At 36.1% G+C, this 23572-nt stretch overlaps 1 protein-coding gene across 1 annotated transcript; it reads right to left on the reverse strand.

The window, feature by feature from the left end:
- Positions 1–294: 294 nt before the first annotated feature.
- Positions 295–22896, reverse strand: LOC106869475 (uncharacterized). Its single transcript, XM_014915228.3, has 3 exons — positions 22577–22896; positions 3363–3642; positions 295–809 (listed from the first exon to the last, which is right to left on the reverse strand). Exons 1-3 carry the CDS (start codon positions 22805–22807, stop codon positions 451–453), a joined length of 870 nt encoding a protein of 289 aa, XP_014770714.1. The 5' UTR covers positions 22808–22896; the 3' UTR covers positions 295–450.
- Positions 22897–23572: the final 676 nt, after the last annotated feature.

The following is a 23572-nucleotide window of genomic DNA, read 5'->3' on the forward strand; positions in this document are numbered from 1 at the left end:
AGTGTCCTCTAGGGCATGTCGCTTTATTCCGTTATTTATTTACTGATTTCTTTGTTTTTTATTCCTTATTTTTTAATAGTGCTACTATTTACTTTTGTAAATTGCATTCTTTGTTGATAAATAAAGAATACATTGAATTTAATTTTTATTTAGTTTATTTAAAAATTTAATTTTATTTGATATAAATGTTTAGAAATGTTAAGCTCATAAAGTTCGCCTACTTTGAAAGAGAATTGCATTTTTAAGAAAGATGTTCATAAAAGCAAACCAAATGAATTGTACTCATGTTGAGAAGAATTTCCTTGATACAGAACAATGATAAATATTAGTTTATTGAATAACTGGATTTTCATTTACATTTGAATACCGTAGAGCATAGACTTATGAAGATGAATAAGTTAGTTACATAATTTTGTAAAGCTAACGACAAATAAAAGAAATTAACCTGAATTATAGGTACAATTCAATAAGGTATATTGAAAAAGATAGTAAAATCAATTGCATGCTGTTGACAATAGCTGTGGAACCACCAGTGGTGCGTGAATATTGGTAAGCCTTATTGTCATTCCCAGCATTTTCAGGAATGCATGCATCAGTAGTCTGAGACCAAACAAAATCTTTTGGGCAAGACATGATATAATATTTATAGGTATCCAAGCACTTCACAAATATTCTGGGATCTGTGTAAGGAAAATATATATCTTCTTTTTCAATAGCACTTCGACTGCAAACATTTGGCATTTTGCAATATGGTAACCCGCTTGAATTTACCAAATTTCCGGAACATGGCGTTTCAATATTTTCAAAACCTAAAACAGAGAAGAAATAGTCTAAAACAAAGAATCTCAAATCGAGGTATGCACACTTCTAAAATTTACGCAAAAGGAATCGCGTAGATATGCGAGGTTTGTATGTAATCATTGGAATTTTGAAGTAATCTCAACCAACTAAACGCAACTCGTGTATCTAGAAAATGTGTGGAAAGCCTTTTGCTATTTCCATTTACTTATCATCATGAAAAATAAATTTTGAGCGAAAATGTCAACTGAGAATGATAAATGGATATGCCTCTTTGAAACTTCACCAACAATTGAGTTACTTTAACAAGAACCAAACTCACCCATCTTATTGAAAATGTAAAGGTAAATTGAATTAATATCTTTTTCTTGGCACAACATCCGAAAATTTGGAGGAGGGAACAATCAGTTAATAATATATATATATTTATTGTATGTTATATGGTATTCAACCATTTTACACTATATTCTTCACATGGGGTACTCTAATGTTGCTAGGTATGAGGAAGAGAGTCCCTGAACTAAAGTGATATTTGATAATACTTTCATATTCCATAAGGAGTTTATGACTGTTGAATTGGGTTTGCCACCGGCACTCAAGTAGTCTGAGTAAAATTATTCATAGATGATATGGATATCTTTTATCTTTCATATTCGTTTCAGTCAATAGACTGTGGCCATACTGGGGCACTGCCTTGAAGGTTTTAGTCGAACAAATCGACCCCCAGGATTTTTTAAAAGTCTAGTAGAATTTGATTTAGCGATCTCTTTTGTCGAATCACTAAGTTACGGGGACATATAGTGTGCAGAGAGAACTACGAATGTAAAAACCGCCAGGCCCATAAAGATATGTCCACATTATTGATTAGGTAGTCGTCCAACATGCAAATATTGTTTCTGTATATAGGTTGTCAACCTGACAAGATACCAAGTCATCGTCAATTTTGCATGACGGCCATAGTTGTTTCCCTTCACCTCTACAACTAAAAAAGTATTCATCCTTATCATTATCATCAGTATAACTAATGGCAGTGGCTGGTAGACTCAACCGTACAAAGTACTTTGGGATATTTGGTTGAATTCATATGTAGGCAAACGCAAATGTTTTAGTTATGAATTGGTGTCAATTAAATTGACTGCTCTTCTCCACCTCAAAAAAATTTAATTCTGTCATCATGAGTACAGTTTTTCCTGAAGTTGTGTGCAATATTGTATTTCAGAGAAAGTAGAGTTCTTCATGTTACACTGAATTTGCTGTTTTATTTTGTCGCTACTTGAGTTATTTTATTGTTGTTATCTGCAGTGGAAATTTGGTAGAATTGACAGGTGATTATATAAGATGTACAGAGTGAGTTGTGTTATTGAATTAAGCATTCGTACATTTGTTTTTACATTGAGGAAAGCCTTTGACAAGGGCCCATGCTATCTAGTTTTATAATCACATAAAAATGTAAATGTAGATGAATAATATCTGAAAGTTGTTCAAGCCACATGCAAGGGTGTTGTTTGCAAGGCTAGAAGCTTCAGCGAATTAAATGGAAAATTAAGTACACTTTTTCTATTCATTATGATTATTTTTCGTTACAATGCAAATGGTTAGCTTAAATTATTCTTGGAAACTTTATATGCTGAGCAAAATCTATCAAAATGTTGCAGAAAAAGTTCCAAACAGTCTGCACACACCATGTTAGAAGTGACAGAGGGAGAAATTTGGAATTCGATAGTGAATAATGTATATGCAATAATGGGCCACAGAATAGGCAGATAGTCTTAGGTAAATCGACAGAATTATAGTCTTAAGCTGCAGTAAACAGATATACAAAGGTAACTAGCATTACATATACACCTGGAATGAGATTCATGAACTGTTTGGAACCCCATTGGCTAAGTAAGCTAATCAGTGGATGAGGTTGTAATAAAAGTTTAGTTTAATAGCTGAAGTAATAACTGGGAAGCAGTTAAAAAATCTATGGCTTCTGAGTGGGTAAATGTTTGCTCTCTCTGCGCAAAAGCAGACATCAGATACGTGTAAGAAATGTGAAACTGCCACTAAAGGAATCAAAATGGGTATGGTTTGACTTGTGTAGCATTAACTTGTATAAACATTGTGAGTTAAAATAACTTGTATAAAAAGTTTTCATAAAATCTTAGAGTCCAAAAGTTTGAGTGAATCAGAAAATCTTAAATAATACCTACAACTAAAAATATAAAAGTAGGGGAGGCAACTCTCAAATTAATATTTCATGTAGAGCGTCAGTGTAATGCAGGGGAGACAACTTCATCGATATGGCTTGAATGGTGCATGAGAGATAGGCGAAAAAGTACTATAGCTGTTTCTAGAGGATTCTTGTCGAGAGGAAAACGTAGGAAGAAATGATGACATCAGAATTTAAGGCGCCATACTTCATAGAAGAATCTAAATAAATAAGTAAATAAATAAATTACAGAACGAGTGACAACATGCGTTACGTCTGCCTTAAACATCAATCCTGAAAATGATGAATTTTTAGATAAAAATAATGTAAAATTATAAAAAAAGCAAAGAATGACTTCCCTGTCACTCACCAAGAATTCGATCAGAGTGTGTTAAATAGTCGCCCAATTTACCATCTAAATTAACGTGTTTTCTCCAGTATATTGCTTGTTCTCTACGGTTCTCCGGTATAGGTTCATCCAGTGATAAGATATATAGAAATATCATCAAGCCAGAATATAACGGTTTGTCCATATCGGTGATGGTAGCGGATGAAATATCATAGTGAAATATTTCTTTGTACAGTTCGCAAGTCGAAGACAAAGCTTTCTTGCACGCTTCCTGGATCCTTTTCAACATGTGTTCGTTAATCTTTAATGATAAAAGAAATCATTTAGAATTATAGTTCAATAAATGATGATGATGATGATGGCGACGACGACAATGACGATGATAATGATGAAGAGGAGGAGAACAACGACGATGACGAAGCCGAAGATACGGTAAAAAAATAAAGTAAATAAAATTGATATATGTTTCTTTTTATTCTAAGTTCAACACCAGCTTGTTTGATTTCGCTTTTCATCCAACGAAGAAGTTAGTGTAATATGTACAAGTACTTATTCGACAGAACCGATTCTATCCCTTCCCTTCAGATTTATGGCTTAGTGCCAAAGTTAAAGAAATTATTATTGCTATTATTGCGAGTTATATCAAGTAGTCTGTTCGCAAGCAGAGAAAGCGACATGAATTTTATTCCTTTTTTTGCAGACATTTCAGCTCATAAACATCGCTAGTGTGCTTAAAGAAATCCATTAACGTCGAGATTCCGATTTCTTCTTTTCTGAAATATACAGCTGTTGTAACTTAACAGGCACCCTTTAATGAAAAGCCTATGAGGAAACCTCGAAGTGGTTGCTCAAATGACAACTAAATTTCTCTTGTGTCACATCTTATCATCTTAAAACAGAACAAAAGCACATTGAATAATATAGGCCTATATTGCACCGTTGTTAAGAAAAATATACAGGATGATTGATCAGAGGTCCTGGGATTAAATTACAAAAACAATAACCATTAATGATGTCTGTATAATATCTGAGGAGGAAAAGATATTCCATGAAGAAATTTCGATTCACGGTGAACTCCAAATTCTGAAAAAGCTGGCGAGAGTGGAATTAATCTAATTATACTTCTACCAACATCTTCCTTTGTGTGTGGATACTAGAACTAACCGTAATGATAATTTCTCACATAGGTATAAGGACACACAAATTACATAGTCGATTATATCGACCCGAATACATTACTGGTTACATCATATCGACCAGTAAAGTATGAAAGGCAAACTACTACCAGTGGGATTTGAGCTCAGAATACAGAATGAGGAACAAAACACCATAAGGCACTTTATTTGACGCTCTATGATGATAATAATAATGATGATGATGATGATGATGATGATGATAATAATAATAATAATAATAATAATAATAATAATAATAATAATAATAATAATAACAACAACAACAACAACAAAATAAAATAATAATAATAATGAAAATAAAATAATAATAATAACGAAAATATTAGAAAATAATATCAGTGATGATAATAATAATAATAATGAAAGAAGCGGCTAGAGTCTCCTAATGCTCTGGTTGATGACACATCTAGTGATGATGTCAGAATAAAAAACACTGGTATTTGCGCAACCTGATAATCGCTACCTCATATGAGTGACAATGAAAAAACGAAATATTGTGAATAACGGTGGTAAGGAAACTGAAGCCAATGGTGATGACAGTATTGCATCCAGCAGGCTCAGAGATATTGGTCCGACTCTAGCCTGTCATTATCCAGTAAGGGACCCGGCGTAAATGGAACAAATAAGTCAGTGCTGTGGTCATGGAGTGTTACTACCTGAGTAACCCCGTAGACGAAAATGGTGTTCATCTTAGGGAATACCATCAACGTATGTATGATCAATGGAGAGAAAGAGGATTGTTCCAACTCACGGAACAGCGATCATGTGATCAGGCTAGAGCAATGAGAAAAAAATTGTTGGTTCACAGAAGTAGAGCTCGAAGCTATCAAAAGACGGGTATTGGAAAGCAGCAGCAGAGGAAATGATGAAAATACAGTTCCTACTGATAAAAGTAATCTCATAGCAGAAAACAGAGGTAAAATCTCTAATAAACCACAGGAAAGGAACAGTGATAGCTTGCTCGATGAGAGATATATAGATAGTTTAGAAGAAGACAATAAAGCTAATGGTGACATGACAGATGGGCAAAAGGCAATCTACGACAGAATAAAGGTAGGCAACAGGAGAACGATAGCAACATTATTTGCAACCTTAAAAAGGTTGATTGGTGGAAGTTGAACCAAGAGACGAAAAATGAGAATGAAATTTTGAAATATATCAGAACAAAAAACAACACAGAAACAAACAGTTTGATCAAGGTAGCAAGCGTTGTTGTAGCAGAAAATGTGGGTGTTGATGTCAAGAAAAAGAGATATAATGGTAGTGACAGAAGAAAAGATCCACGATGGAAAAGAAGAATACAGGCCGGGTTAGATATGCTCTCGAAGGATATTTTTGTGTTAAACCGAAAAGAGAAGGGGGAGCTTAAAAGCGAACAAAAATACAGGGCACTGAACAGGAAGTATGATATTGAAAGAAAGGGCCCGAAAGTGGTAATGGAGGAACTGAAACAGCGCCTCGTTGCAAAGAAAGTAAAGATGGTAAGATACGACCAAAGAATGAAGGGTTACCACCAGAATAGATTATTCAGAGTAAATCAAAAGAGATTCTATAAAGAAATAAATGGAGAGTGTACAGATGAAAAGTTGATGCCAGATAACATTGAAAGTCAAAGGTTTTGAAGTGACATTTGGAGCAAAGACAAGGAGCACAAGAAGGATGCTGAATGGTTGCCAGAACTGAAACAAACAGTAGTCTGTCCAAAACAGGCAGAATTAGTCATTTCAGTTAGGGAAGTGAAGGAAATCAGCATAAAAATGAGCAACTGCAAGGCCCCGGGACAAGATGGAGTTCAAGGCTACTGGATCAAAAGATTTGGTGGATGTCATGCACGAATAGCTGCACAACTCAACACCTTGTTAAATGCCGACCAAGTAACACCAGAGTGGTTGACATTGGGTAGAACAGTGCTGTACCTGAAAAACATAAAAAAAGGCAATACGGTAGACAATTACAGATCGATATCCTGCTTGCCACTTATGTGGAAGCTATTGACTGGAATACTCGCAGAGTCAATGTACGGACATCTGGAAAAAAATGTATTCCTACCACATGAGTAGAAGGGCTGCAAGCCTAAGTGCAGAGGTACCAAGGATCAACTCCAAGTAGGCAAAACTGTACTTAGAGACTAAGAGGAGGAAAACTAACTTAGCCATGTCATGGATCGATTATTGTAAAGCGTTCGATATGATCCCACATTCTTGGATTATGGAATGTACGAACCTATTTGGTATTGCATTGAATGTTAAGCGATTGTTTGGAAAAAGTATGGCGAAGTGGAGGACGGAACTGACAGCATATGGAAGAAGTTTAGGGACAGTAGAAATCAGGAGGGGTATGTTTCAAGGGGACTGCCTGTCCCCACTGATCTTTGTACTGTGCATGATGCCACTAACACTGATTCTGAGGAAAGCAAAGGCTGGGTATGTATTCAAAAGTCGCCAACAAAAAGCCAACCACATGTTATTCATGGATGACCTCAAACTTTATGGTAAAGATGAATCCCAAGTCAGTTCCCTCGTTGATACGGTGTATACCTTCAGTGCTGATATCAGAATGGAGTTCAGACTGAAAAAGTGTGGTGTGTTAGTCATGAATAGAGGCAGAATCAAATGTATGGACGGGGGAGGTTATGAAGCAGATAGAAGAGACGGGCTATAAGTGCTTGGGGATATTGGAAATGGATAAAGAAATGACAAAAAAGAAATTAAGGTGGAGTACTCTCGCAGATTGTGACTGATCCTTAAGTCGAAATTAAACGGACGAAATAAGATTGAAGCTATCAACACTTGGGAGGTTTCACTACTTAGATATGGAGCCGGGTAACTGTATGGACAGTAGACGAACTAAACAGTTTAGACAAAAAGACAAGGAAGGTTCTGACTTGATAAGGGATACGCCACCCAAAAGTGACACAAACAGACTGTATGTACCACGAAAGAGAGGGGGAAGAAGAATGATTGGATGCGAACACAGCACTAGAGCAGAAGAAAACAACATAGCATGATATGTAAAAAATGCCTCAAAACTGCTATTATTGGAAGTAAGAAAGTCAGACTTATTGGAAGTAAGAAAGTCAGGATAGAAGATTGCAAAGATAAAGCATTGTCCAAAAACTTGAGAATGAATGAAACTGAATGAAACTGAAACTAGGTGGATAAAGAAAGAATGCATGAACAATTTCATAGGAACATTGAAGACAAGACAAGCAGAGAAAAGAGATAGCTATGGATGACTGAAAATGATTTAAAACCGGAAACAGAGGCTCTAATCTGTACTGCTCAAGAGCAAGCATTAAGAACCAATTACAACAAATACAGAATAGACAACACACCAGAAAGTGATAAGTGCAGAATTTGTGGACAAAATGGCGAAACCGTATGGCATATTACCAGTCGCCACTAGCTCAGAAAGAATATAAGAGACGCCATGACAATATAACAATGATTGTCAATTGGATACTTTGTAACAAGTATGGACTTGACAGAGCAAAAAAGTGTTACGAACATAAACCCGAAGGCATCATCGAAAATGATACTGCAAAGATCCTATGGGATTTTATGATTCAGTGCGACCATGAGATTGAGAAGTTAAGCAGTTGTGGTCGATGAAAAAGGCGGTAGTAGTACCAATAATTGTCGGAGCCCTGAGAACAGTGAGTAAAAATCTTGAGAAGTACATGGTACAAATAGGGGCTGCAATAAAGGTGGAGCACTTGCAGAAAACAGCACTGCTTGGAACCGCTTGAATGCTCCGGACGGTGCTCGAAAAATAAGGGGTGTTACCTTAGTTCACTGGTAGTGAACAGTTGACACCGTAGTACATCTCCAGCGTTAGAAGCTGAGCAAAGACAATGAAATAAAATAAAATAAAATAATAATAATAATAATAATAATAATAATAATAATAATAATAATAATAATAATAATAATAATAAGTTAAATGAAATTATTTACTCTGTTGCTAAGACTCTGTTGCTAAGACTCTGTTGCTAAGACTCTGTTGCTAAGACTCTGTTGCTAAGACTCTGTTGCTAAGACTCTGTTGCTAAGACTCTGTTGCTAAGACTCTGTTGCTAAGGTAATCGAAAGACGCTGTTTAACACCCCAAAAGCCAACAATACCAAATTCGAAAAGAAAATCAAACCGGAGAAGTAGAATTGAAACTGAGATTGAATCATTGCGAAGGGAGATATCAATATTAACTGAACTAATCTCTGGAAATGGTGTAAGATCAAGAAAAGCAGGAAGATCGTGAGAAAATATGGACTCTCAACAAGAGAAGAACCAATGACAGCGAATGAAACACTTAAACAAAAAGTTCAAGCAAAAGCTCAGAGAATACGCAGATTTGAGAAAACAATCAAATTCTACAGGCAAAATAAGATGTTCAAATCCAATGTTAAATCATTTTACTGGGAAATAGGGAAAGAAAAAATAACCATTGAAAATCCACCCCTAATGGAAGAAGTTGAAAACTTTTGGAAAGGAATCTGGAGTGATGAGAAACCATGCAATGAAAATGCAGACTGGATCAAACGCACCCAAGATACCTACAAAAATCTACAAGAACAGGTATGGGAAGACATCTCAGTCGCCGACCTAAGGAGGGCACTAACAAAGGCTCATAAGTGGAAATCCCCTGGTATTGATAGAGTACCAAATTTCTGGCTCTCATCACTCTCGTCCGCACACAAAATGTTAGTAATACTATTTAATAGTATTATGAAAGACCCAGAAAGAACTCGCCATTGGATGGCAAAAGGTATTACTTACCTCCTCCCGAAAAATAACGAAACCAAAGACCCAAAAAACTACCGGCCTATAACATGTTTGTCTACTACCTATAAGATTTTGACATCTATTCTAGTGGAGAAAACATATTCGTTTATGGAAGAGAATAACCTCTTTCCCACTGAACAAAAAGGATGCAGACGAGGCTCATACGGATGTAAAGATCAGCTCCTAATTAATCGCAGGATCCTTGAGAACTGCCATAACAAGCGCAGAAATCTCAGCTCTTCATGGTATGCTGTCAAAAAGCCTTTGACAGCATACCACATTCGTGGATTCTGAAATCGCTGGACATTTTCAAAATTTCTCCTGTGATTTCATATTTTTTAAAGTATAATATGTCACTATGGAACACGAAGCTCCAATTATATCATTCTAATGGAGTATTGCGCTCAAACAATATTAGCATAAACTGTGGCATCTTTCAAGGTGACTCACTTTCACCACGAATTTTCTGCATAGCACTAATACCACTCTCAAGTGAACTGAATAGAACAGGGAATGGCTACGAAATTGACAACAGGAAAATAAGCCATCTATTTTATATGGATGATTTAAAACTATATGGCAAAGATGATGAAGAGCTTGAAGGACTACTACATACTGTGAAAGGATTCAGTGATGATATCGGGATGGAGTTTGGCCTTGTAGAGTGTGCCAAAGCCACTTTTAAGAAAGGGAAACTGGTAAAGTCAAGTTCAATAGAATTAGATGTCAAAACAGTAATAAAGGAACTTGAGCAGGAACAAACCAATAAATACCTAGGAATAAATGAAGGCTCTGGTATCCAGCATGCAAGCATGAAAGAGAAGGTTAGGAAGGAATGTTATAGAAGAGTTCGAGCAGTTCTGAAGTCTGAGCTGAATGCATATAATAAGATGTTAGCCATAAATTCCTTAGCAGTCCCAGTTGTTCTTCATAGCTTCAATGTGCATAACTGGAATACCAGTGAAATAATGAAAATTGATAGAAAAATCTTCAAGCTACTGACTTGTAATAAGATGCACCATCTAAAGGCAGACGTGGATCGTCTTTATCTTCCCAGAGCTCAGGGAGGTCGAGGCTTGATCCAGCTTGAACTTACGTACAAAACCACCACAATCGGACTTGCCAAATACCTTGAACAACCAACGATTGGATACTGAAACTTGTTGAAAAATATGAAAGACCGAAAAAACTTCACTCACTTCTGAAAGAGAGCAAAAAATTCGCTACTGATCTCTTAGATTCTTACTAGATTGATCAGGTTGAAGGAAATGCGCCAACTGCTGCTGCAAAGAAAATAAAATTAATTGCAAAGACAAAAGCACATGAAAAAATAGCTAGCAGATGGGAACAGAAACCTCTGCATGGCAAGTATGTGGCTCGTAGCAAACAAGCTGATGTCGACCAGAAACGCACGCATCAATGGTTACGAAGCTCAGGGCTAAGCAGAGAGTGAAGGTTTCATATTAGCTGCTCAAGACCAAAGCTTATTAACCCGGAACTACCAAGCCAATGTGATAAAAAAATGGAGCTGACCCAAAATGCCGATTCTATAACGATGAGATTGAAACTATAGACTACCTAATCTCAGGGTGTAGAGTCTTAGCACCTGTAGAATATAAAGCAAGACATGACAGAGTCGGCCAGTATTTACACTGGCCAATATGTCGGCATTATAAAATCAAAACCGCTGACAAATGGTGTAAACACCATCCTGAAGCTGTGACTGAGGGAGAAAATGTGTCGATTCTCCGGGACTTCCCCGTACATACCGACAAAACTATAAAAGCTAATAAACCAGATATTATTATAAAAGATCAGACAAAAAAGATGTGCTTATTAATCGACGTGAGTATTCCTTGCGATCACAATATAGCGGCGAAAGAATTTGACAAGATTAGTAAATATAAAAACTTGGTAATAGAAATTGAAAAAATGTGGCATCTCAAGGCGACTACCGTACCAGTGATTGTAGGATCTCTAGGAATGATTAAAAAAGGTACTGGAACGTATTTGAAAATGATACCAGGCTTATCATTCCTACAGAAAGTGCAAAAAATCGTGTTAACTGGAACGACTCATGTACTGAGAAGAGCATTATCGCTGTGAAAACAACATCTATTCACGAATTTATTTATTTATTATTTTTTTTAATACATATTTTACCTGTGAATTTGTGTGTGTAAACTGGGAATGCATACAGTGAGTTTCTCTAGTGTACGGAAAACACTCGGCGAGAAATGGAAGAAAATTTGAAGAAAGAAGGAAAAAAACAACATAAAAATAATAATAATAATAATAATAATAACAACAACAACAACAACAACAACAACCCTTTCTACAATAGGCACAAGGCCTTATGCAGAAGGATTTGCCAAAAATGGACTTGAGAGTGCTAATCAATTCCGATCACAAATAGCCAACGAGAGAGAAGAAACTCTACCCCGCTTGGAATTCCGTGGTCAGTTCCACCGTGAAACTGGCAACTTAAAAGACCAGAAGCATCATGGAGGTAGCTCAGCAAGGGTGACCTAAAAAAGAAGACTCGAAAGCCTAATCATCGTTGCCCAGGATTAGGCATTGAATACCAGCTCAGTGAAAAAGAATATGTATCATACAAGTGCATCGGGCCTCTGCAGAATGTGTGGGAAGAGGGTCGAAAGCGTGACTCACATTGTTAGTGTTTGTGAGTCTTGCGCACAAAGAGTACAAGCGCAGACACGACAAGGTAGAGCAAAACTTTCACTGGCTACTATGCCGAAAGTATGGATACGAGGTAAAGCTTGGAAAAAGAGAAAAAAAAAATGTGGTACCCTGGAAATAACCAAGAAAGGTACCGACAAATCTTTGGCCAGGTCCCAGGGAAACCAATAATCTACGAGGCGCAAAAAATTGTGTAGACAACAGTCCACCATCTCAGGAAGTTTCTTTCCATCTAATATATATATGCCTTAGGTCACTGGTTAAGAACCGGTCAGAAGATGAAATAAAATCCAAATCAATCGGAAAATAATAATGATAATAATAATAATAATAATAATAATAATAAATGCCCGGATGCAGTACCAGGCAGTGGCTCTCGGTTTCTGATCTTCATTGATTGGAAGTGTACATTATCATGTACATTGCTTTGTCTTGGTATAAAAGATGGGCTACAGCAAATATTCTGCTTAATACCACAGATTTGCTTGTCAGTTATTTGACCTTAACCAGTTGAGCATGTCCCTTGGTGGCTGACGATATGTGCATCTCTGATCACAAGTAGAAGTAGTGGGAAGCATCATAGCCATGTGTTGAGAGGAATTCTTTGGGGTTTGAATAATTCACCTTTGGAAACATGGGTGTTTTGCTCAACATCCTTAAACAAACCTTATTCAGGGACCTTTTGAGTAGGATGGGCTACTCGACCTGACGAAAATTCTAACTGGGTCCCACCTGCGAGGTCATGCGCTGTTTAACTTGATATGAGATCACCATGTCGCGCACATATGGTTGTGATGCATGTGCCTGGTGTACCCTTATCAAACGGGTAGTTATGATGGGTATAATGGGCTTCGTATATTTTACCCCAGTGTCACTTTGATGGCAAGCACTGCTCTCTCACTCAATAATAATAATAATAATAATAATAATAATAATAATAATAATAATAATAATAATAATAATAATAATAATAATAATAATAATAATAATCCTTTCTACTGGAAGTACAAGGCCTCAGATTTGGGGGAATGGTTAAGTCGATTAGATCGACCCAGTGCGTAACTGGTACTTATTTAATCGACCCCGAAAGGATGAAAGGCGAAGTCGACCTCGGCGGAATTTGAACTCAGGACATAGCAGCAGACGAAATACTGTTAAGCATTTCGCCCGGTGTACTAACGATCACTGGGTAATATGCAAAAACCTGGACTTGCCCCATGATAAAAACTGGTGGGAACACAAACCACCCCCAGTACTTGAAAATGATCACATTGCACTCCTCTGGAACTTCACCATTCAAACTGACAGAAAGATAGACGCAAATAAGCCAGACATCATACTGAAAGACTTCAGACAAAAATCATGCCTCCTCATTGATATGACGGTCCCAATCGATATAAACGTATCTGTCAAGACCTACCAAAAACTGAGCAAATATAAAGATCTTGAAATAGAAATTAGCAAAATATGGAATCTGAAGACGAAAACAATACCTATTGTCATAGGTGCCCTGGGAACGACAGCGAAACGGGCTGATTACTACCTAGCTCAGATACCAGGAAACCCCAAAATGGCTGAAGTTCAAAAGATAGTGCTCATGGGAACTGCCCATATCCTACGTAAAATACTGTCTATGTGATCTCAAATTTTAAAGCAAGCACATAATTTTCTTATGGTTTCTTAAACATTCACTAGAACAAAACTGTACAAATCCAAATATATGGTACCCTAGGCATAACATCTACATGAACTTCTAACTTGTTGTCTCTTGAGGTCTCTGGGTGAGACTTGGATCCAACTTGTACAAATGCAAAACAAAAGTCAAACATAAAATAATAATAATAATAATAATAATAATAATAATAATAATAATAATAATAATAATAATAATAACAACAACAATAATAATAATAAAGGCAGTGGCTCTCGTGGCTTTTAATCTTAATTGATTGGAAGTGGCATTATGTACATTGTTTTGTCTTGGTATAAAAGATGGGCTACAGCAAATATTCTACTCAATACCACAGATTTGCTTGTCAGTTGTTTGATCATAACCATTTGAGCATGTTCCTTAGTGGATGACAATATGTGCATGTCTGATCACAAGCAGAAGTAGTGGGGAGCATCATAGCCATGTGTTGAGAGGAATTCTTTGGGGTTTGAATAATTCACCTTTGGAAACATGGGTGTTTTGCTCAACATCCTTAAACCTTATTCAGGGACCTTTTGAGTAGGATGGGCTACTCGACCTGAAGAAAATACTAACTGGGCCCCACCTGCAAGGTCATGCGCTGTTTGTCTTGATATGAGATCACCATGTCGCGCACATATGCTTGTGATGCATGTGCCTGGTGTACCTTTATCAGACGGGTAGTCATGATGGGTGTACTGGTCTTCGTATATTTTACCCCAGTGTCACTTTGATGGCATGTAGTGCTCTTTCACTCAATAATAATAATAATAATAATAATAATAATAATAATAATAATAATAATAATAATAATAATAATAATGAACAAACGCAGAAATCTCAGTTCCGCATGGATTGATTATTAAAAAAGCCCGTAACAAAGTGTTAGCTATAAACTGCTTAGCAGTTCCAGTTGATATTTATAGTTTCAATGTGTTACTCATCGTAACAATATTTTACAAAAAAAAAAATTCCTTCTGATATGACGTTAGGCACAATAACAGTAGTTCGACGGACCTTACCTAACATTTTGCATCAAACAACTGCAATTTTGAAAAAGATTTGAAAATACATATTCTCAGAAAATATTCTGAATCTACCAGACTTTCAGTACACAAAATGCACGAGGAGAAATATGTTTGCTGGTTTTAACATCACGCCCTGGAGGAAGAAATAAAATGCACAAAACTGTTTGATTAAATATTCTTCTTTTTCGTTTTCTTTTTTCTTTCCTTTCCTTTTCTCTCTTTTTTTTCTTTCCTTTTCTTTTTGCCAGTTCTAAACTTGGAATTCGAAGACTGGTGATGTCATTCCATCAACTGGTTGCGCTCGTTCATATTTTGGATTTGAATTGCTATAAATTTGAATTTTTATCACTTTTCATTTTGAACTCGACAAAGACACGCTAGCTGTCGAAATATCGTTCAACCAATAAAATATCGCAATCGTATCGCGCTCTTCCTATTGTCTAATAATAATAATAATAATAATAATGATAATAATAATAATAATGATGATGATGATGATGATGATAATAATCGTAAAGAAAGGTGACGAAAAACAAAAAATAAGACCGAATCTGAGCCATACCAAAATAATAATGAGTAATGATTCCTTTATTAACCACTAAGGGTTTACATAAAGGTCGAAGATGGTACAGGATAATACAATGGGGGTTACAGGAAATATTAGAAAAAAAAAAAGAAATAAAAGAGATTCAAGTAAGAAACAATTCCCGAAAAGCGGATAAATTTCCAATGCCTGCTCATGGAACCCCAACAAAAACACAGTGACTTTGATCACTAGGACAAATGATCCTTGCCTATCCTTTTCCCTCAATGTGCAGACACGTACCCAAAGCAGGCCCGTTTGGACCATCCTTGCCACTCATCCAACAAATTTGCTGGAAGGAGCACTTCCCTCTTCATTTTCACTTACCTTTTCAAATGAAAGTTGAAAAAGTTGATGCGGGCCTGGCTAAAGAGGGAAGAGTCTGTCTCCAAAAACGTCCAGTCTAATTCACCACACAATGTCTTTCGCTCAGGTCACTATAGACAAATAAACACTGCCCTTTTCTTTCCAGCCAAAGAAAGGTAACGAGGCGATCTTCCCAATGTACTCAACCGATATCCAGATCCGTCCTACAGGTGACAGCGGGTGTTCGACATAAACCTACAAATCAACAATGCTCGAGGACTGGACGAGTGAGTGCAGAACAGTTTCATCGCTCTGCACGCATCTCGAGCAGGCCTGGCTGACAGCGCATCCAGTGGTTCTTAACCTTTTTGCTACCACGCCTCCCTTAGGAATTTGTCCTTCTCTCCACGCCTCCCTTGCATCTATAAATAAAATTCACTCCTAGATTTTAAATAAAATCTAAAATATGTTTTTAGTCTTTTTATCGAATATGAATTAGTCACATTATAAAAAATACGTATAATTTTATATATAATCACATTATAAAAGAAGTGAGATACTTGAAACTGCTTCTTAGTAAGAAAAGTTTTTTTTATAGAATATGAACTAGTCACATTATTAGTGCTTCTTAGCTACAAGATCTTTAATGCGTGGTTTAATGCCAGAAAGTGCACAACATAAATCCCTTTCAACGTTCAGCCTGTTTCTGTACCTGGTCTTGATAGCAACGAGCGTGGAAAATGCAGCTTCACAAAGATACATGGATTCAAACGCAGCTAAAATCCGAAGAGCCTGATGTGAGATCAGAGGGTAAACAGGAAAGTACTTGATTCAGAACATTTCAAGATCCATTTTAGTAGGTAAGTTTCTGAATTCTAAGGCTTCACTATGAAGTATGCAGTGTGTATCTACAACTTTCTATAAAAAAGAAAAGATTTTGTATAGCTTTTGGTTTTACCTAGAACTTTCTGTAATATTTAAATCTGAATTTTAGTTACAAAAAATTTTACTGTATTTTTAACATAAACATTTAATATTAAAAATTTTGGTTTATTGTTAAAAATTTTTATTTTTCCAATCTGTGTTTTAATTTTTTTGGAGACTTTATTAAATTGAGCTATAGTAGAACCTGTTAGATACTTTTTGTTTTATTTCCTTTTTAAATATATCATACTTTTCCCCTTGCTAAAATTTAAAAATAGTTTTCAATTTGTTAAATTAAGTTAATATTTCTTAGTATGTTACTATAATGATTTGATAATGTTTCAGTATGTCCCTTGATTTTTAAGAATCACATTATTTTATATATATGAAAAGTGTGCATCAAACTTATTTATAATCTATTAACTGAAAAAGATATTTGTCATTACACGATAGTATTAGGTTGATCTAAAAATAATGGCCGCTCTGTGTTGTTTTGAAACGCAATTTTATCATAGTATTTTAATTACATTTTAGGTGAATTTCGACAGAATTAATAACTGATGAATGCTTTTTAATAATTTTCTACTTATTTCAGACAGAAAACATTCTTGAAGTATGGGCGCCCTTAATTATGAACATTACGGAAAAGGAACTTCGTTTACTTTTCTTGCATGAGTTCAAGCTTGGCAACAATGCCTCCCAAACTGTTGCCAATATCAACAGAGCATGGGTCGCGGGGTCCACAAGTGATCGCACAGTACGAAGGTGATTTCAGAAATTCCGTAGTAGTGATGAGAGCTTTGAAGATGAAGAAGGTAGAAGACGGTCATGCAGTCTTGACAATGAACAATTGAAAGCAATTGTTGAAAAAAACCCACGTCAAAGTGTCATAGAAATGTCTCAGGCACTTGGTGTCGGTATTGCAACGGTCTCACGCAATCTGCAGAAGATTGGTAAGGTGAAAAAGCTCGATAAATGGGTACCGCATGAGCTCAATGAAAATCAAAAAGTTCGGCGTTTTGAAGTGGGCTCGATGCTCTTTCTGCGAAACACTAATGATCTTTTTCTTGACCGAATAGTCACTTGTGACGAAAAGTGGATCCTTTATGATAACCGTAAACGGCCAGGTCAATGGCTTGCTCGTGATGAGTCTCCCAAACATTTTCCAAAGCCAAAGTTGCATCAGCAAAATATGGTGATTGTCTGGTGGTCTACAATTGGTGTGTACATTACAGCTTTCTGGCAGCCAATCAGAGCATTACAGCAGAGGCTTACTGCAATCAACTCGCTGATATGCATGCTCACTTGCAAAAAATGAGACCTGCATTGGTGAATCAGCGTGGCCCAATTCTGCTCCATGATAATGCAAAGCCACATGCTGCAAGAATGACGCTGTAGAAACTCACAGATTTGGGATACAAAACTTTACCACATCCTCCATATTCTACTGATCTTTCACCCACTGACTACCATATTTTAAAGCATTTAAACACGTTTTTAAGTGATAAAACCTTCAGGTCCAAATCAGAGGTGGAATCAGCTATCAAAGATTTCTTAGCATCAGAGCCAATAAGTTTTTATCAACGAGGCATAAATAATCTCGTTGATCGATGGCAGAGATGCATAGATGTTCACAGCCCCTACTTTGACTAATCAAAATATTTCTATTGTTAATTTTTCCAGAATGAAATTATGTTTCTAAAATCGTCCATTATTTTCGAAACAACGCAATAGCAATAATATCTAAGCTTTATACCAGTGGTTCTTCACCTAAGTTTTGTAACAAAAAAAAAATGACTAAATAAAGGCAGTTCAGAATTAGTGAGAGTTTTTGTTTTGGGGTGGGGGTCAATAAATACAGAAAATGGTAAGCAGCGCTAAGATAGTAGAATAAGAAAACTAAAGATATACTTTTGCCTTTTTCATAAACTTCTCATTATTTGACCATGCTCTCGTTAAGAGAATAACAAATATAATTAGAGAAATTCCTGCTTTTCTTCAAGGGATCGCGCCCGCCTTGGTAATTACTGACGCCACTCCCCAGGGGGATGCGCCCCTCAGGTTAAGAACCACTGCTGTAAAGTTTAACTCGAACCTGCAATGTACCCCGGCAGCACGCAGGGCGACAGATTTCTGGAAATTATCCGTGAGTTCTGACCAAAACGTCTTATGGAACAGACCAGCCAATTGATTCCTATTGACCCTTAAAGTTTTCTCGAGAATGTCGTCGCTCTTGCACGCCACACCTGTAGAACGCCAAAGTGTACCTTCCACCGACTGCATTGCGCGACTGGCAGAGAGTTGTGAACGCCTGATGACACTCTAAGTGCCAGGCACCCTGCCTGGGTCAACGCTTGATCCAGAACTGCTGCTCATTCAAAAATATATTTTTGATTAGAACATGTAAAGAGAAACAGCTGTCAAGAAGTAATAATTTTATTCGGTTAAAACGTTCGATTTCAGTATGATAAGCAAAAATAGTATATATCCATATTTATTGTAAGCTGTTCTCTACAAATCTTCAGCTAATGAATGGGTAGGAAGTAGCAATTCGTGACATTCACCGACGCTTTCAAGATGTAGTCTCTCCGGTGCTTTCCAATAAGGAATTTTGAGGAGTAGGTTGTGATTTCCTCTTCAATTACAGGATCGAGGCTAAACCTCTCCCACCTTCACATTCCTACTGAGTTCGGCCTATTTGCATGGTATTCATGGATGGAACATCTAAGATCCGATTCTTCAAAAAAATCAACATCGTGGCAATTACCAACAGAAGTTTCTCTAGCGGGAACAGGATCCGTTTGAATTTCTGTGGAGCTTAGTCTTCTAGATGGTGTAATTTTTAGTGAATATTATCGATTCGACCATCTGGATATTTGATACAAGTATCCATAGAGTTGCATTTAGATGTTCCACTTGACTGTTTTCTGTAAGATGGTATGGAGTTGTTTTAGTTTGAGCAAAATTATTATTAAAAAAAAAATGTAAACATCTCTAGACATAAACGGATAGAAGCTAGAGCATTAAGCAATGAAAATACTTTGAAAGCATCAAGTTACTGCGAAACACTAATGATCTTTTTCTTGACCGAATAGTCACTTGTGACGAAAAGTGGATCCTTTATGATAACCGTAAACGGCCAGGTCAATGGCTTGCTCGTGATGAGTCTCCCAAACATTTTCCAAAGCCAAAGTTGCATCAGCAAAATATGGTGACTGTCTGGTGGTCTACAATTGGTGTGTACATTACAGCTTTCTGGCAGCCAATCAGAGCATTACAGCAGAGGCTTACTGCAATCAACTCGCTGATATGCATGCTCAGTTGCAAAAATGAAATGAAAAAGATCTTGAGTATTCATCTCTGACTATAAACAAGTAGAGGTAAGACCTATAAAATAGTACAGGACATTTGAAGTCGATACTGAAATATTCAAATTGTTATGTGGGGTTGTAGCATCGTGGTTTCAATCCTGAATATGTGACATGAGATGCTTCGTCACTAGTTTTATTTTTTGACATATTAAAAAAAGAAATGGCATCTTCTCAGATGAAACTCTTAATATTAAATAAACATTTATGTAAACGTGCGATTTTATGAAATGTTTTAGAGAAGCATCTGGTAAGAGTATCAGAAGCTGTTTTATATTCGCCGGTTCTGTGTCGGATGTCAGAATTATGAAGCAATAACTTCTGTACCAACGAAGAATCATAATCGTTATTCGTTTTCTTTCTTCTTTTGTGGTTAGATTTGAATGAGATCGCTTCTTTATCAATGTGTCGTATAAAATGACCTTAAAGTAAAAACTTCATTTCTGAACACTTTATGATAGGGTAGCCACCTTTTTAGCAATTTTGCTCCGAGTGTGAAATATTTGTGAAGATGAAAGTAATAGCTTTATTAATCATATATATATACATATATACACACATCTATATATGTATTATATATACATTTCTGTATATATATATATCCATCTGTTTATATATATATATAAAATGAATTGAACTTGTTCTCCTCTTTAAGTGTGAAAACCAGACAAAAACAAAATCAAACAAACAAACAATATAAATAAATAATTTAGCAAGACATCATATATATATATGATGTCCTGCTAAATTATATATATATATATATATATATATATATATATATATATATATATATATATATATATATATATATATATATACCAGACTAAAGAGGAATTAACAAGCCAAGCAGTGTCTTCAGTCTCGCATCTCTGCCAATACCGGCTAACAGAATGCAGAGATGGGCTAATTTTCCTCAAAAGAAGCTGTTCGATACAAACTGAAATTCCAGGGATAATTCATAGGTCATGAAGTATACTGTTCCAGTCCAAGAATGGAGGTGATGGTATTACATTTCTTCTTTCATTAGATCTTTGAACATTTTACTTTTTTTGGCCTTTGTCTGACGAGATGAATATGGATCACATGTAATATGTAGTAATATTGCACAACCAATAAAGTTAATGTATCTGATCCATGTATTATTGAAACAATGAAAGAATATAATTTCATCATCTCCATTCTTAGACGTACACACGTGCGCGCGCTTATACATGCGACGGCACTTGGACTAGTGGTAAGGGTGTTGCACTCGCGATAACGAAATCGTGATTTCAAATCCTGGACTGGGTGGTGCGTTGTGCCCTTCAGCGAAACACTCCATCTCACGTCGCTCTGCAATCACTTCGGCACCTGACCTGTGGTACACCGTGCACCTGTTCAGGCAACGTTAATTTGATGGAAGGAGTGAGCTTATGTAGAGCACATACATTTGATCTCTATAAACAAATCTTTGTTGTAAGTTGTTCAGCAAGAAATAGCAGAATTGTCTTTCTCGGACTACGAGAGATTACTATCATATATATATATATATATATATATATATATATATGGTCAATTCAAACAGGAACAAGCAAGAAAAAACACGAAAAAACATGAAAAGACAACGCAAAGACGTGGAATAAGTACTGTGTTATTGGACGCTCAGGGAAGGAAAGAAAAGAAAGAGTATTTCACGTTTCGAGCGGAGCTCTTCATCAGAAATATAGGAAAAGTCCAAAGAAGGGAAGACAGAGAAAGAAAATCGCCAACGATGCACACGCGGTCACACACACACACACACACACACACACACACACACACACACACACACACACACACACACGCACACACACACACACATACATACATACATGCATACATACATACTCAACGAAGTTTATTATAGAAGGAATATAGTAGCATAATACAAGGTAGAGCTATGATCTCAGAGTCATTTCGGTCTTGACCGTTCTGTCATTTTAGGGATATATAGGATTACAATATCTGATGTGCTTCATTATTTTTTTTTATGACTGGGGAATGTGATTTAATGGAAATTTGCCTGCTATTTATAGCTGGTCAGGCGGCTACATAGTGGATCTCTCGTTGGTTTGGCGCATGTTGAGCTTCTTTACAGCATACAATACTAACTTCAACTTCTCAGAGCCGCAATGGTGATCCTTAATCAGATGTGTCACGACACCCATCTTTGTACATCACACATTGTTAGAATTGATTTACATGGGACAGAAGTCGATAGCCAGTCATTCTACTGTCGGAAACGTGCATAGTTTGTATCCCTCTATACCAACCATGTTCTTCCTAAGATCAAGATATCTAACTGTCCATAACCGAATCAATCCGTTTGTATACATGTTTTATGATGGTTGGATTCAGTTCACCACTGTAGACATTGAGGATATTTTTAAGCGATAAGTTTTTTATACAGTCAAGTTTATGACAGAGAAGTTAGGAACATAAATCCCAACTTGTGGCTGAAGGAAGCAACGTGGTAAGTTAGCTAAGAATATCCTAATTTGGGTGAATAAACAAAAACTAAAACATTCGTGATGTCCCAAGAACATTTAATAACGACTCATGTCATTTTTGTAATTTAGTAAAATAATAAGAAAATGCAGAATTAATATGAAGCATGAAATAAGTTAAAATATCTCACCCGCCAAATACCGCCGTTTTCTGAAATGAAAGGCACTCCATAATCGCTTTGTACTGAAGCTAGGGTTTGGAAAAAGATTTTATGATTTGGAAGTAAGCCATTTGCTTGCATTCGGTCGATTATTTCATTGGTTATATCTTTCCCAGCAGCGCCAACAATTAATAAATCTGCCGAAGATATGCATTGACAGAGCGGCATCCACACCAAAGAGAGACCAAAAATGAAAAGCATTATTCCAGTTAATTTGGATGCTAAACACTTTAAAGAAACTCAATGCGGGTTCCACTCCTACCGTTTCTCATACGTCGTTCAGTAGTTGTATGTCGAGAAATTGTAGCTGACTGCAATATTTAAGCTGTCACAGGTCGAATAAATACCTGTGATTATCAACCTGTTGAAATCAGGAAATAATTTCTCCTTCATAAATAATTCAATAAAATTAGAATGTTTTCCTTCTATTAAAGGCAAAACGATATAACTCATCAGCTAACATAGCTGACTTGCGATATAGTCAAATTCTTTGCAAGGACATTTTTTTTGAGTTAATGTTTATTTTTATACTCTTCCCTCCATTACCGAATCATATATTCAAAAACTGACAACGTGACGGTATTATAAAAGAATATCTTGTATTGAGGACATGAACATTTCTGTATAAAAACAAGTAAATAAATATATAATTAATAAAGCTAAGTAATTATAGCTAACCTCGTAAGCAGAACATAAATTTTATGAGATGACCAAGCGGATAATGAATGCAAATTCTATTTAATAAGGTCAGAGGAAATATGGGAAATATACCATTATGAGATCTAGTCATAAAAATATGTTTTGTTTTTGTCTGGAGATTTCTGGAGATCTTCGATTAAAAGGTTTTGGATTATGTAGTTCTGTTTTGAATTAAGATCAAAATATGCGTATGATATTAAAATATGGTGGCTATCTATATATATAAAAATGAGAATGTGTGTCTGTCTGTCTGTCTGTCTGTCTGTC

The sequence above is a fragment of the Octopus bimaculoides genome, chromosome 1 (assembly GCF_046866305.1).
Source record: "Octopus bimaculoides isolate indiv1 chromosome 1, ASM4686630v1, whole genome shotgun sequence".
NCBI lineage: Eukaryota > Metazoa > Mollusca > Cephalopoda > Octopoda > Octopodidae > Octopus > Octopus bimaculoides.

Bases quoted from the DNA above. Each gene is read 5' to 3' on its own strand.
- LOC106869475 (XM_014915228.3), bottom strand. From the start codon at position 22,807: ATGCTTTTCATTTTTGGTCTCTCTTTGGTGTGGATGCCGCTCTGTCAA. The intron at 3,643-22,576 runs GTGAGATATTTT...TTATCATTAAAG, and splicing joins AAAACGGCGGTATTTGGCGG to ATTAACGAACACATGTTGAA. The intron at 810-3,362 runs GTGAGTGACAGG...TCTCTGTTTTAG, and splicing joins ACACTCTGATCGAATTCTTG to GTTTTGAAAATATTGAAACG.